General features: G+C 43.2%; 1 protein-coding gene across 1 annotated transcript in view; it reads right to left on the bottom strand.

Annotated features, from left to right (window-relative positions):
* Positions 1–14885: 14885 nt before the first annotated feature.
* The window catches only part of BUB1 (BUB1 mitotic checkpoint serine/threonine kinase), a 47964-nt gene continuing 45957 nt past the window's right edge, over positions 14886–16892 (bottom strand). The window contains exon 25 of the mRNA XM_090281749.1: positions 14886–16227. Within this exon, the coding sequence (XP_090137875.1) occupies positions 16032–16227 (196 nt within the window). The 3' untranslated portion in view covers positions 14886–16031. The remainder of the gene's footprint in view (positions 16228–16892) is intronic.

Raw genomic sequence — 16892 nt, 5'->3', positions numbered from 1 at the left:
GTGAGAAGTACAAACGATGACCCAGGAATTATCAGTAATATCAAGAGTATAGGACATATATGGTCCTTTTGCCTCATAATGGGCATGGTCTTCAATAAACGGAAGGCCAATATACCACAAATTACTCTGCCAAGGGCTGGTATGTTTTGGAGCAACAATTCTAATGATTGGCGCTCCCAACCCTCCTCTACTCCAGTCAAGGGTGGGGTATTTTTTATCATGTTTTGCTGGACCATTACTGGTATACATGGCCCATCCTGCACCCCAGTTTTGTGCAATTAATGGGGTATGGGTGATTTGTTTAAATGAAGACTTATTGCCTCGACACAAAGTCCAAGTCATTGTGGTGGGAATTTAAGACTTGGCCTGGCAAAGGGGCATATCAGGAGGGTTATTGCTGTCTCCATTTTGAGTCAGGTTAATTCCAACTGAACCTATTAGAAAGAAGTCAGTAGACAGTAAAGGGAAGGAGGCTGCTTTAACAATTGAGTAAGCATGCCATTGAAATTTAAGAGGTAAACATAAAGTATTAGTTAGGATAGAAAACAGGCAGGTAACTTCTGCTAGAAAAGTGGTACCTGCTGGGCATGCAGCCAATGTCGTTTTCCTCCAGAGGCCCCTTAGGTGGGAGCCATGTCATTAGAGGACAGTGGGGCTCTGAGTGCCACCAGGTTTGACGTTTAAAGGTAGGTGGATCCAGAACATGGCCCTAATATATATGATGGGCTCTGAGGCTAAGCCTAAGCCTCCAAAGCAAGCCAGTAAAGCAAATATAAGTAATACTTTAGCTGAATTAGAGGACACTATGGCCACATAGGCCAGGAATCTATTCTCGGGGGTTTCCTCTGACCCTGTGTTTTGGAGAACCTTTCCAGCCTCTTGGTTGAGGGCTGTTAACTTTCCCCAAGTTATTCCAGGGGAAAGACTTTCTGCTTTCTTTTTTGCATCAGGTTTCCAATGGCGTTGGCATTGGTGGTGTCGCTCATCCATTGACATCTTGTTTAGTTGTTTTGTCACATTCTCCAAGCTCTTGATCTGCTCGTTCTGGAATGGTTCCCACTGGGACAGCAGATGGCTTTACTCACTTTGCAGGAAGCCACAAAGGACCTGCTGGGGTAAAAAACACACGCATACCCTCTTCCCCATGTCAATAAATCAACTGGGCCGTCCCAAGTTCCTTCTCCTTGAGGGTCCTGGTATAACACTAGGGGGCATGTTCCCCTATCCTCTGGTCCATGGCGGCAAAAATGCTGTCCAAGAGCTGAAGTAAGAGAGTCATCACAGTTTAAAAAATTATACGTATGCACTGATAACATAGTTAAATTATTGGGAGAGGACTGCATACTCCCCTTTTTTTTTTTGTTTTTTGAGAAGATTTTTAAAAGTGTGATGGGCTCTTTCCACAATGGCCTGGCCTGTGGGATTATAAGGAATGCCTGTTTTATGTTTAATATCCCATCTTTGTAGAAATTCCTGGGTGAAGTGAGCTACATAGCCTGGTCCATTATCAGTTTTTATTTGTTACAGACGTCCTAAGTAGCTAAACGCCTCGAGCCAGTGTGTCTGAATATGCTTTGCTGACTCTCCTGCAAGAGCAGTGGTGTGTAATGCTCCAGAATAGGTGTCAATTAAAATATGAATATATTTAAGTTTTCCAAAAGGAGAGTAATGAATGGCGTCTGTCTGCCAAATTATTTGTGGGGCTAGTCCCTGAGGGTTTACACCCATGCTGGGGGGTGCCTTGCCCATGGCCTGACAGTCTGCACATTCTCTAATAATTTGCTTAGCCCGAGAACGTGGAAGGTTAAATTCTCGGTGAAACGCATGACTATTTTGATGATAAAACTGATGCAAGGCAACTGCTTTTTGAAAGGTAGTTATGACACTTACTAAAGCATCAGCTCAGCTGTTGCCTTCTGCCATAGGACCAGGAAGGGCTGTATGGAACCGAATATGGGTGATAAACAAACAGTGCTCCCTTTTATCCAATAGGTTTTGCAAAGACAAAAACAGATTAAGTAATTGAGGATCAAGAAACCCCTTAATTAGGGCCTGGTCTAGATGAATAACAGTATATACAGTATACCCTGAATCACAAACTAAATTTAAGGGCTCATGGGGCCACTGCTGCAGAGCCATAATGGCTTCTGCAAGCTCTGCCCATTGTGTAGTTGAGTCACGGATGACATAATGTTTTCATTCTAGGTCCTCTTGCCAGGTAATGGCAGCTTTGCCTGATTTGCTCCCAATATAGGTGTCTGGCTTAATTTATCCTTCAATGGAATGTTTAGTTTTGGGATATCTTGCAAAAGCTTGTCAGAAGGAAGGCTGAGTTCAATTTTTCCTATATAATCAGCCATAGCACACTGAAATTCTGAAGATTGACTAAACATTTGCTATAAATAAAGCTGTGTGAGAGGAACATGAATGACCGCTGGGTCTTGGCCAAGAAGTTGCTGAGTCCTTTCACGGCCCTTGACAATAAAGTGGCAAAGAGCTGTTATATAAGAGGTGATAGTGCATTGAGGCCGATGAGGGAGAAATAGCCATTCGATCATGCTTAGGTGTGGCTGCAGTTGGCCTATTAATCCGGTAGGAGTACCTAAGGTTGGAAAGCAGAAGAGGATTAATTCTTTCTAGCTGCCGATTACTAATATGCCGATTGACAAGGTTTAACTCTTCTAATGCCTGTGGAGAAAGGGTTTGGGGAGAATTAAGATCAGAGTCTCCTTTTAAGGTGTTAAAAAGATGAGTCAATTGATGGATAGTAATGCCAAGGCTAGGCTGTATCCAATTAATAGTGCCTAATAACTGTTGGAGATTATTAAGAGTTAAGCGCCTTGGTAGAATAATTTAAGTTACTTGAGGGTGAATAGTTCTATGAGAGATCACATAACCTAAATACTTCCAAGGCACTGACTGCTGTACTTTTTCAGGTGCAATTTGCAAGGCTGCTTGGGCTATAGATTGCTGTAAATGAGCAAAGGTATTAGCTAATTGCCCTTGAGATTGGGCAGCAACTTAAATATCGTCCATGTAATTGTATATAATGGACTTGAGATGCTGCTCTCTAGTGGGCTGTAAAACCTGATGTACAAAAAGCTGACAGATAGTAGGACTATTTAGCATGCCTTGTGGCAAGACTTTCTCCACTGGAACTGTTGCAGTGGCTGAGAATTATTAAGCACTGGGATGGAGAAAGTGGATTGTTCTCTATCTTTTTCTGCTAGAGGTATTGTAAAAAAACAGTCTTTTAAATCTATGACTAAAGGTGGCCAGTTTTTAGGTATGCAGGCTGTGTTGGGGATGCCTGGTTGTAAAGCTCCCATTGGTTGAAGAATTCATTAATTTTTCTTAGGTCATGTACAAGTCTCCGTTTTCCAGATTTTTTAGGAACTACAAAGATTGGAGTATTCCAGGGGCTATTAGAAGGTTCTATATGCCCTGCCTCAAGTTGTTGTTGAACTATTTCATGAAATTTTTCTAATTTCTCCCCCATTTGTGGCCACTGATCAACCCACACCAGCATGTCTTTAAGCCAGGTGAGAGGTAGAGGAGATACTGGGACAGTGGCCATTAGGAAAAAAGCGGCAGGGCAATTTTCATTTCCCGTTGCGTTAGAAGATCTCTTCCCCATATATTTAATGGGGCCAGGAGGACGTAAGGTTGAATATGCCCCTCTTGGCCGTCTGGGCCATAACACTGGAGCGACCAGGCGGTTCTTTTAGGCTAGGCGAGACCCCTGATGCCTGTCAGGGGAGTGTCAGTCTCTTTCAAGAGCCATTCTGAGGGCCAGAATTGCTTAGAAATCACTGAAATGTCAGCTTCAGTACCTAATACTCCGGAGAAGACTTTACCCTTAATTTTAACCTTAATTATAGGTTTATTTAATTGAATAGAGGTTGTCCAAAAAACAGATTGATTGTTTGCGTTTTCAACATTCCCCTCTTCCTGGGTACTATACCAGGGAGGAGAACGAGCTGCACTATACAGGCGCCTGGAGGGATAACATAATTTCCTGAAGACTGCAGCATTATTTCAATTTCTTCCTCATAGTCTGAATCAGTAATACTTGGTTGAACTAAAATTCCTTTAGTAGTAACACTGGATTTTTCCTATTATTAGTCCTACTGTGCCTTTAGGCAATGGCCCCCATACTCTGGTAGGAGCCAGTGAAATTTGATTCTGTTCCTTTAAGATTAATTTCCAGGTGGTGGCCAGGTCCATTCCTGCGCTTCCCCCGGCTGCAGCTCTGAGTTCTGCTACTCGGCCCTTCCCTGGGTCCAAAATAACTGGCTGCCTGTCTCTGGAGAGGTCCTGTTGTGAGCTGGGGTGCTAGAGCTCGCTCCCCCTTGTTCATTTCCCTGTTGTTGTAAGGGGTGGTCGTCTTTATCGAATTTTGATTGGCACTGATTGGCCCAATGTTTCCCTTTTCAGTAACGTGGACATAGCTGATTAGGAGCTCTTTGTTTTTCTGAATTCTTAGGCGCAGAACAGCATTCTTGTTGTATATGGCCGGGCTTGCCGCACCGAAAGCATTTTTGATTTGTAGAAATTGGCAGTGGCTAGCAAGGTAGCCTTGTGCTCCTCAGTCCCTATGTTTTGGCATGCTTTTAAATATTGCCCTATGTCAGTAAAAGTAGATTTTACTGGGGTTAGTGCCTTTTTACAATCATTATTGGCATTTTCATAAGCTAGCTGAAGCAATATGGTCTGAGCTGCCTCCTGGCTTTCTACCTGCCTCTGAATTTCTTGTTGCAATCTATCTATAAAATCCATATATGATTCCATGGCCCCTTGGCGAATGTTAACAAATGAGTTGGGACCGCAGACATTGGATTCAGGGACTCGCCTCCATGCCTTGAAGGCGATTGCTGAGCACTGGGCAAAAAACCAGGGATATAAAGCGGTTTGCGCATTGGCGGTATCATACATGTCAGTGCCGGTGAGCGTTTCAAATGCAATAGGAATTTCGTGGTCTGCGTTTACCGCTGCTTGCTGATGGCAGAGGTCGGTATATTCAGTGAGCCAAATTGTGTATTGAGCTGGAGTGAGAATGGTTCTAACTAAGCTTTTCCAGTCACCGGGAGTCATAGTGTACCCCTGTGTTATTGCTTCAATTATTCCAGATGTAAAAGGGGACTGGAGCTCGTTCTCTTGAACACTCTTTCTTAGTTCTTTGAATATTTCAAAAGGCAAGGACTCATAAGTTACTTGTCTTCTCTGGCTTTGCCTCACGATTATGGGGAAAGCTGAAATAGCTTTCCAATCCCTGGCTTTTCCGCTTCCCTGAGGCAGCCGTGCATAGCTCTGGGGGTTTCATTAACTAGCAGCGGCAGTGAGGGCTCTGGTGCTGGCGCGGGCCAGCTTTCAGGTACTTTGTCCCAGGGCGGGAGAGGCACCGTGGCCAGGGTGGTCCTAGCTTCAACCACCCAGGTGGGTGGCGGACCTAATGCTTTTTTGGCAAAGTTTTCATTATAGATATTTAATTTCTCCTTTTCCTTATCCTGAATATTTGAGATGGCTGCATTACCCTCCAAACTGGAAATTTTCCCCCCGCTTACTTTGCTTTTAGTTTTTACTGAAGGAATATGCAGGGGAGTTAAAGCTGTATGAGTTATACGCCAAATAACTAAATTCTGATGACCTATGAGGATCCCGTTTTCCTAAAGACATTTAAGTTTCTGTCCTACTGTTTCCCAAACCTCTAAATCATACGACCCTTTATCCTGGAACCAGGGGCAGTGTAGATTCATGGTTTGCAATAGGCTGGGTAAATTCTTTTTTCCACCTGACATCCTGCAGCTTTTAAAAACTGAAAGAGCTGGCGGAAATAAACATTCTGTTCTTTAGAAAGACCCGTCCTCATGATAGAAAGAAAATAGAAACAGAATTTTTATGAAAGAAAGTTATTTAGCTCTCTCTCTCTCTCCTGTATATAAATCCTAAGCTGGGAAGGGCCACGGGGATGGGGCTCTGATTGTTTTTACAGTGTGCCTAGCGTTTTGTGGACTTTGTCTTCTGGCTGGCGGGAAACCTAGTGTTTCTGTCCCAGTCTATGTTCCAGCTTATCCTGTCACGGGAGTCTTGTATATCGACGTGTACCCCTAGTGGGCATGTTAACTACCCGTCTGTGCCTGCAGTGTTGTGGCACTTCTTTTGAGAGAAGAGAGAGAGTGAAAATGAACGTAAATATATAGACAGGAACAGAACAGCTGAGAAATTTTTAGAAGAGGAGAAATTTTAGAGAAGAAAAGAAAGCTCCGTTTCTTTAAGCGTGCCGGTGGCCTTACCAAAGAAGCGGTGCCACTGTCCCTCCGTTCAGGATGATTTGGCCAATTGTTCCCCGTCTCCATGTGTAGTCCATAGTCATCAGCTTGTAGCTGGTGGCACTTCAGCGAGTGTTATCAACAACACTGCAGCCATTTAGATGATGATTATATTGAATTTATGGTTAACTTGAGGGAAAAGACCATCTCTCAAACACTGAGCCTTCTCATCCATGACCATGCTACACATTTTTTTTTTTCATGCTACACATTTACCCACTTATTTTTTATTCTGAATTTTTGATAAGGTTCCTAATCTTTTTTCCACAAAGTTCGTGAACATCTATTGAGTTTATTCTTATGAATGTGATAAGTTTTCAAATTGTTGTGGGTGATATCTCATCTGAGCATTTTGTCTTCCATGTATTTTAAAACAAGAATCAAAATATTTTTACAACATGTAATGGCCTAAAGACATTTCCTCCTAAATAAACATAAGAAAAGATGGTGCCTAGGGGAGACTTTGGAAGAAGCAATAAGGCACTGAGTTTTCGCAGATGGGGAAGGGCAGCATTGCTACGTGCATTGATTGCTACGTGCAGTTCTCAATGCTGGGCTAAGCCTCAAAAGGCAAACCAGCACCCCTTGCATCTGTGCCCAGCCCTCCAGATCCCCTCAGCAGCATGTCTAGGGGCTCCCACCAGGTCCCAGGAGCTCAGGACCACCATAGCAACTTTTCCTATTATCCTGAAAGTTCTGTCTTTACTGAGCCTATGTTTGAGGTTATCTAAGCAAGGGTTAAGTGAGTCCGTTTGTGTAAAACAGTACATGGTCTGGCACAGAGGCTATTTCATAATTCCTATGCTGTGATCCACAAGGCATTATATTGGTCCTCTTCCCTGAAAATGTAAATCTTTCTTACAGAAAGGACCTGGTAGTAGCTCTCAAGGCTGTCCTGTATCAAGGCTCTTGTTTCCCAAACTATGATGTTTATTTGACACATTGTAGGTTTTTCCTCCAGGCAAAATGTACCATCCTCAAGTGATCCTTGATTGAAGGGTTTGTGCCCTTTGCCTGGCCTGTCTTAACAAGAACCACATCTGTTTCTCATATCCAAAATGACACCTGGTCAAATATTCTGCCCTCCTTTGACAGTGAGCGAGAGGGAGCATGGAGAGAAGGAAGAAGAAGGACCTACTTGCTAACACCCAGGAACGTACCATGTCAGGAGGCAGAGTTCTAGGCCAGGGAAGGAATTTCTGACCTTACATTGGCTTGGCTGGGTCTTTGAAGAAATTGGTTCTCCATAATAATCTGCTATGAAACTTCCTTCTGATCTAGATCTCTACCCTTTATAACCACAGTCAAACCAGCCTTAGAGCCACAGTCCCACAACAATGAGCTCTACAAGTATGACACATATCAAAACCGCTGCCTAATGTTTGGGCAATGCCCAGGTAAAAGTTAAACCAATTTCCTCACTGTAGAACATCAGAGAGCCTTGCACTTGCCAGTAGACACTTGGGTCTTCAAGAAAGGGTATAATACGCAATGTTTTACAGAGCTGTTTGCTCACTGATTTCTTTCCTCATGGAAGGTCTACTGATACCTTATGGGAATGAGAATGGGATGAGAAACACTAGTCCACACTGGTCAAGAGACTTTCTCATTCACTGAGAGGAACTTTCCTGCTGGAGGTGATGGTGGTCAGGTCCACGCACAGTACCTGCAGTGCCATAAACTCCAGCAGAGGAAGTTCAAAATTCCACGTCCAGACGCTGCAAAGATGGGCAAGACATGCTCAACTTCAAGGAGAACAGACTGTACTTGCTCCTCAACTTTGAGCTTTTATTTGGAAGGCAAAAGGTATCAATAAAAATAGAACCAAAAAAGATCAATGTCTTCATCAAGATCTAGTAAATGTGCCATGGTGGGAATGGCTCAGTTGGATTGTCATCCTGTAAACCCAGAGGTGGCAAGCTCTGTACCTGGTGAGGGGGTGCAGTGTGTGTGAGAGGCAGCGGAACAATGTTCCTCTCTCACATCAATATTTCTCTCCACCCCCTTCCCTCCCTTCTTCCTCTCTCTAAAAATATCAATGGGCATATCCTCAGGTGAGGATAAAAGAATAAAAAAAAATTAAAGGATCTAGTAAGTGTCTGCATGGTAAGTACCAGGAGTTTCTTAGTCTGGAAGACACACAGCAGTTGTGGGACAACAATATAAAGTTTGAAAACCAAGTTTTCAGCATAACTGCAATAATCCATCCAAAGGCCACTTCCGACAAAGTTCCAAAAGGGCACACAAAACACTCCCCTTATTAGAATCTCTTTCACAAATATCTGCTTCTGGTGCCTTCCTAAACATGACATGCAGCTTTCTTCCCACAACCCCATGATGTGGTGGGAGCTCAGATCATGTCTCCTTGGAAAATCTGGGCTTTGGTGTTGTAACATCCCAGTACAAGTCTCCATTCTGTCTTTACATAAATCAGGAATGATTTACTCCCTCTCCACAGAAAATGAAGGGGGACTTCTGTCCCTCATAAGAAACATGTATTGCCTTCCTACTTATATGGGTGACACTGTGCTAGGCATGGCAGTGACAGAGAAGACCAGACAGAGGAGTAATCACTGGAATGCACATAAGAGGGAAGTGCAGGCCCAGTGTCTAGGAATGCAGAGGATGCTATTCAAGCCACTGGAGGACAAAGAGGCTTCCAGGAGAAGCATGTGCGAGACAGGCCTGGTTGTGCTGAGAACACAGAGGGCAGCAGGAGTGGCCAGGCACAGGAGGAAACCAGAACAGCACAGACACATCTGGAGGACAGCAGAGCTAACTACAGCAGGCCTAAGCGGGAAGGACGGTGTGGCCATGACGGCCAGGCCATGGGGAGCCCTGTGGAGTGCCGTGTGGGCCTGGTCCAGCCCTAACCTCACAGACAGAACTATATCCCAGAGAGGATAGCATCTTGCCCCTGACATGGAGCTCGCTGTGCAGAGCAGGACCAGTCTCTTGCTCACTCTGTGTGAACTGCCAAAGCCAGAAACCCACACCATGAGCAGGGACATCTGCCTAGTAACTTTTCATGGAACCCTGAAAGAGATTCATCATTATTTCTGAGGGCCACTCAGGGCTCCAGCATGGTGTACGCTATAAAGTTAACCAGTCACGGCTTTTGGTGTCTTGGTGACATGGAGACAGAACTGAGGAAGGGCCCCTGAGGGTGCAGTGCACAGGGCCATTGGTTGTTCAACATCAAAGAGAAATATTCAGTGCTTCCCAGGCCAGGGGAATGATGAGGGGCACCTACAGCCCTCACCGCAGAGACAAAGCTAAAGGCAGGATGGGAACAAAGAGTGCACCTTCTCATGAGCAAGGTGGGACTCCAGCATGCGGGCATCTCTGGGCAGTCAAGAGGGGTCTCGGCATCAGATTTTCAAAGACAAGGGTAGACGGGGTACCAGAGTTGGTGGGTGACTCAACTGGAGAACACAGCATCAAGCACAGGACAGGGTCAGAATGTGCTTGCTGGCCAACTGCTGAGAATGCACCACCTTCCCACCTTCTTGGAAGGGGCACAGCAAGGCAGGGCTGTGGCTTTCAGCTTGAGACAGGAAGCACCCCATCCAGGCGAGTCCCACCCTCGTGCTGCCTCTGAATTGCCTGGCAGGAGTAGTGACTACTGCCTGAGCTCCACCCCCTGGGGCCTGAGACAGACACATTGGGCTTGTTCCCTGTGCCAATGTCTGTTTTATTAAGGGACACGTGGCTGAGAAGGGAACCGAAGGACTTTCAGGAAAGGCTTTCCTTACAAATTAGGGGAGAGGCAGGGAAGAGATCTGCTTTGTCTTTGATGATGTTGTGGGAGTGTGGGTGTAATGGCTGGAACCAATGCAGTCACCTTGTGATCATGATGGACACAGCAGTGACATGTGGCTGTGGCAGGGCAGAAACATGCAGAGTGGGTGGGTCCTTGAAAGGGTTGTGACAATGAATTAACCAGTCCTGGAGTTGCTCTATTTCCTCACTTCTTACTGTATCAGGTGATAACTCCTCCTCATGCTTTTAAGTCATTTCTTGTGTCCTGAACCCACACACTTGTGATGCCCACTCAAGATGACACCAGCAGGGTCTTCCTCTTTGGCTGGGAATTCCAGCCTCAGCTTTGAACAGGAACCCCCAAGCTGATGTTCACTTCTGCTTCCTGAGGAGAGGCAACCTTCTTGTGTTCAGTATCTTCTCAGCTTTCTGCTGTAACACCTTTGTAGGAGGGAGCTATTAAAGCATTTGCCCCCTAGGGTTATGAGGACAAAATGACATTATATCCCTAAAGAGGGGGGACAATGTCTGGAGCTCTCATCTGCTTTGAGGGTTAAGGACATGAAAGACTGGGCTGCCACCGTCTTTTGGAGCATGGGAAGCACCCTTATGGGGTGCTGGTGGGAAATGGATTGGCAGGTCACTCCGAAGCCCATCCTGCCTTCAGGACATGGAAGAAAACCAGGAAGAGAAATCTGACCAAGAACTGGCCGCTACGGCAGGACATCTGGCTACTGAAGTGTGTGCTCCCCCTTGGTGGGGACTGGCGCTCAAATGGCCTGGAGGTAGGGCTGAGGATGGTTCTGTCACTGCCCTCCCCCTGACGCCCAGCACATTGGCCCCTAAGTGTGGCTCACACTGGACTCACAGGCCAGCGAGGACTCTGTCCCAGGAAGAAGTGCTCCAGGGTCCACAGCTGACACAGGAGAATTTGGAGGGTGGCCTCCTGGACACCAGTCTCCCTGTGTACACAACGCACATGGGGATTAGGTGCCACACTGGTGAGGAAATTGGAGGTCTTTTTAAATTAACTCTTTTCAAACAGGCCTCTTATTTGTAGGAAGAACAGAACTGAGAGGGCTTTTCCCCTTCACTGCACCAAAACCAAAGCTCTCTTTGTGGAGAAAAATGTGTGTCCTACACTTCGAATGCGCTTGGCCTTTGCTCCCCACCCTCATTCCGGGAATGCAAATGGAAAATTTGCGACCAAAACATTAGCATATAACAAATATTCCGTCACACGAAGGAGATATTAGTGATCTCTTGGAGAGGTAGATCTCATTATGGTGATTCTTTGGAGAAGAAAAGAAGTTCCTTTATGAAGAATGAAAGCTGAAAAACTGGGAGCACCACAAAACTAAACTGTGCCCTTCGTCTTTGAGTCGCAATCACTGGTTGACCTTGGGGAACGTAATTATGAAATGCACACAGACTGCTTTTTGGTATTTCAATTCCTGTCCTCTGTACCTCTTGTCTGCTCTCGGAGCCTATCTAGGAGCCTATCAGGTGACCTGACCCTCATTTGCAATCCAGTTTCAAAGACCATGTATCCCTGTTGCTTTACCCACGCATGCACCCATCCAGTCCTCCCTCCATCACCTCCTTCCTCCCTTCACTCCCGTCACACATGCATGCATATATCCATTGATCCATCATCAGCCAGCCAGCCACCATGCCTATGTATGCACCCATTTGATGCTGGAAATCAAGGTTCCTAAACTGAGGCATGCTCTCATGCCTCTCGGTCCGGGTGATCTATGACCCGAGCTGGCGAGCTGGACTCGCTGGCGCCGACAGCCTTTGACTGATCAGGCCACAGGGTTTCAAGACATCCTGTGACTTAAAAGGAATCTTGCAAAGTACTCCATCTTCCCTGATGTTGCCAAAGAAACCAAACAAAGCCAAGAACAGGTGGTGTTTAACCCTGTGTGCTTTCTGTTAAAGTTTAAGGAACAGTGTGGCTGTTCCCATAATCTTAAAAGAATAGATGATTGAATTCCTATTTTTTGCTTTTGATAGAAATCATTCTTCATAGTTTATATATTAACCTGCCATTGTTTTAATCCTAAGTAATTGTATATTGTAATCATTATTGGAATGTACCTGTGAGCTCATTCTTTACCCTCCCTATTGATTTCTATACTTGCAAAACTCAATAAAAGGAGAGGTCTCTGCACAGCTCTTCGCTGACCTGCCAGAGCATGCGGAAGCCCTCCATCCGACCCATTCTCCTTGCTGGAATTACTTCCGCGCCCTCGCCACATTTAATACAACACCCATTTATTCTCCATCAGTTCTTCTTACCTCCCTCCAATTGTGTATCCATCATCTTAATTCATCCACCCATCATCACCCATCCTTGCCTCTATCACTTCCTTTCTCCCTCCCCTTCCATTCATGCATGTATCCACCCACCCACCCACCCATTCATCAGTATTTATCAACTATCGTCATGCACTGCATTATGGGTGATGATGTCCTCACATAATACCCAGTATTAAACATCTACTTTGTAAGATATAAAGATTGGTCCCTACTTTACGAAGTGGACATTGAGGCATGGGTAGGTGAAGGAACTTGCTCAAAGTCACACTGTGGTGGGCAGAAATGAGACTTGATTCTGAAGTTCAGATGCTGCCTCAACCCCCAGAACACTAGCAGCCTGAGCACCTCCCTCAAGTCTCAAGTCCTCAGTACTCCCTTCACCTCAGCCACAGGCCCATATCTGTCGCAGCCTATTCCAGCAATACCTGAACATTTAAATGAAAGGCATCATCTATGCATTTCAGACCCTATAGCTGGATAACAATGTACAAAAAAGCAGAGGCTCTATCTGTGTTCAGAGCCCAGCCATGAGTCCCCCTTCACAGTCCTTAGACATGGCAGCTATTCAATCCTGGCGCTCACAATGTATGCCCCACAACCACCCCATCCCAGGCTTAGCAGCTGCTTTCTCTTAAATACACTTAGTTTTTAAAATGCTAGAAATGTCTAGCTGGATTCAGTGCAGGAAAAAATAAAAAACACTGCCCTACTTTTCCTTCAGATTTTTCCCGCTTTATTAATCTTTACAGTGAAAGCAGACAGTCATTGTAGCCTTGGCTCTGGAACAAAGAATTCCTTCTGCTACTCAGCCATGGAGGTTAGGGAGCCTATGTCTGGAACTGAGGTGGTCCTTTAGGGTGTTTCTTAGACTCACTATGCCCTGTGATTAGTCTCCAAAATCTGGAAAAAGACAGGATCCCCACTCTCACCACTTCCACTCAATGTGCTAATGGATGTCCTAGCCAGAGCAATTAGTCAAGAAGGATAATAAAGGACATCCAAATCACAAAGGAAGAAGTAAAATTGTCTCTGTTTGCAGATAATGTGACTTTTATGTGTTGAAATTCCTAAGACTCCACTACAAACTGTTAGAACTATTATACAAATTCAGTCAGGTTGCAAAATTCAAAATAAACATAGAAAAACTAGTTGCCTTTCTATACACTAACATTTAACTGTCTGAAAATAAATAAATAAAACAACCCCACTTACAATAGTTTTAAAAACAATAAAATACTTGGGGATAAATTTAACCAAGATCTGTATACTGAAAACTGTAAGACACTGATGGCAGAGATTGAAGACACAAATAAATAGAATGATATCCTGTGTTTGTGATTCAGAAGTATTTTGTTAAAATGTCCATATTAATCAAAGCAATCTATAGTTCAGTATAACCCTAATAAAAATTGCAATGGCATTTTCCACATAAATTTTAAAAATCCTAAAATTCTTAGGAATGACATAAGATCCCCAATAGTCAAAGCAATCCTGAGAAAAAACAAAGCTGCATCACACGCCCAGATTTCAAACTATATCACAAAGTTATAATAATGAAAACAGTATGGCATAAAACCAAACACACAGACCAACTCAACAAAATCAAGTGCCCAGAAATAAACCCCTTTATATAAAATCAACTATTATTTGAAAGGAGAGCCAAGAATCCAATACTTAGTAGGGGAAGGAAAATCTCCTCAGTGACAGTGTTGGGTAAAGTGTATATTCACTTTCAACAGAACAAAATTGGATCTTTATTTTATACCAGTCACAAAAATTAACTTGAACTAAGTATTAGATTTAAATGCAAGACCTGAAACTTTAAAACTTCTAGCACAAGGGAAAAACTCCTCAACCTGGGTTTTAGTCATAAATTTTTGGATGACACCAAAACCACAAGTAACACAAGCAAAAATCAGCAAGTGGAACATCAACCTGAAAAGCTTCTGAAGAGCAAAAGGAACAACCTACAATATGAAAGGGAACCTCAAAAAAATGAAATAAAATCAGAAAAGACATAAAATAAGCATTTTCATAGTGATGGTTACTTGGAACTTCAAAAGAAACCAACTGAAAAGCTTTTTATAGAAATCATACATTCAAGCAACCAATTAGAAAAAATAGAAAAAAAATTAGATCTAATTTAAAATACCAACCGAAAGTTTAGTACTAAGTATTTGATTTAGTACTAGTATAAAAAAATTAGAGGAACTTTTTTATTTCTCAATTGAGAATGGCATTTTTAAAACAGAAAATCCCCCCGCCCGCCCATCAAAAAAGCCATTTAAGAACTTCATAAAGTACAATACAAAAGATTTTAACTTTACGGCAACAGAAATCTTAAGAAGAAACAGTTGATAAATTGGGACAAATACATGTATCTGATAGACTAAGGGCTCCTACAAATTAACCCGAAAAAGAACACTCCAAATGAAATGTGCACAAGGATAGAGTTCACAGGCAAACACATAGCTCTTGAATATGAATATATTTGGCATAATTCACAAGATAATACAAATGAAGACCACAAGAAGATCCCATTTTTCACCTGTCACAGCAGCAAAGGTCACAGAGCTATGATGTTAGTGGAAGTGTGGGGAACATGGACTTCCATGCAGGCTGGCACAGCTGCTGTGGGGGGCAATTTGCAAACAGACATAAAGTGTTAAATGCGGTCACCTTTAACCCAGCAATTTTGCGTCTAAGAATTTATAGATATATCATATAACCAAGTATTACACAGCCGTTAACAAGAATGAGACCATGCTATAGGTAGTTCCTCTCTACATTAAGTGGGGGTGGGGGGGTGAGCAGGGTTCTGCTAGTTGTGTCAAAAAACACATGGAAATATGAATAGAAACGTTTTTAGAAAGATTCACTAAACATGGGTGGTGGTGGCCTCTGGAATGGGGGACACAGGAGTGGGAGGAAGTGGAGGAAGAGGAAGCAGTCCAGTCTGCGTGCTTGGATTGGGCACTGCCTCAGATCTGTTCTCCTCATAAGCTAACAAAGGAGGAGGGCAGGGCAGACGAAGGTCAGTTCAGGTTACAGGACCCTTCCAGCTTTCAAAATCAATAAATGCTAAGTTGGCTGCTTTAATTTTAAGGCTAATTATTTATACAGCATATAAGATAGAAGATGTTCCTTGGCATGGTAATTTTAAACAATGAAGAGGTTTAAGATTTACCCCTTTAATATTTCCCATAGATAGCAATAAAGGACAGGCAAACTTACTCATAACAACTTGAGTCCCTTGGATATGTTTGGGAAATTTTTATTTTACACAAATATAAACCCTCAAATTGGGGGTGGGGGTGGGGGTTTTGGCCCCTTTCTGGCTTAAAGTGAACAGGTCAGTGTTTAAAAAGTGATTTTAAGGACTGTTCATATCCCAATTCTTCTCATGAATGTTTATATCCCAAGAGCAGCTCTCTCACACAGGGACCTTATCATGTGTATTTTGTTGAAATATTGACAACCACCAAGGAATCACATGAATATATTTTGCAGAGTATTTAAAAAGAAATATTTACACAAACAATGAATGTGGAGACATTAAGGCTCAAAGTGAGCAGGCCAGCATTTACAAAGTGATTTTTCAGGAGTGTCCATATCTTATTTTCGAGAACGCTTATATTCTAAGAGTAATACAATTAGCCTGTTACGGAGTGTCTTAATCTTATTTGTATAGTGTTGTTCAAATATTTTTTTCAGCTTTTGCCTTAACAAATCCAAAGACGGAAGATGATGACAATCTGGTATATTCAACATGATGTGAAAAAATTCATTCCACATATCCAAATGAGGAAGCCTGAAGAAACAAAGCATAAATCAAGGATAAAATGTAGCATTCAACATGCAGGGCAACCCCACTCTTGCATCTGACTCCCACAGGCTTGGACAGCCGAATACAATTTCCACCTACACACAACTCAATGCATCAAGAATAGGAATGGTGAATACTTACAAATAAGAGTTCTAGTTTACTATCTATACATACCTTGTTCCCAAAAAACGACTTAAGAATAGTCAGTAATAACAACTTTTTAACGGGAAAACTTTTAATTTTTTAAAAAAGAATATCGATCTGTTTTTTGCTAACTGTATTTGCTATACTGCCAGAATCTGATAATCTGGTCAATGGCTCTGACAAGCCTAATTGTGTATGTGCCAGGACCAGGTAGACAGGCTGGAATGCCCATAATAGAGCTCTAAAGTTAACTGCAAAAACTCCAGAACATGGATATAATGCACAGGGGAAAAATTCTGTGTTCCAGGGAGGAAATCCAGCCCATTATTTTCAGGCCTGTTGAGGGTGAACTTAAGGCTTTTCTGGTCAGAGACGGAAGCCTTCTAAATAACACCCTGGTCCTTCCGTTATGAGCAAAATAAAGAATAAAGTAGTTGCTAAATTTTATAACTCAGGCAGAATAAAAGTATAGTTGTTATAAGTTTTCTCAGAGGGACCCTATAAGA

Source organism: Furipterus horrens, unplaced genomic scaffold (assembly GCF_987537825.1).
Source record: "Furipterus horrens unplaced genomic scaffold, mFurHor1.1.pri manual_scaffold_6, whole genome shotgun sequence".
In the NCBI taxonomy this organism is placed as follows: Eukaryota; Metazoa; Chordata; class Mammalia; order Chiroptera; family Furipteridae; genus Furipterus; species Furipterus horrens.
This window is presented reverse-complemented; position numbering and strand designations above follow the sequence as displayed.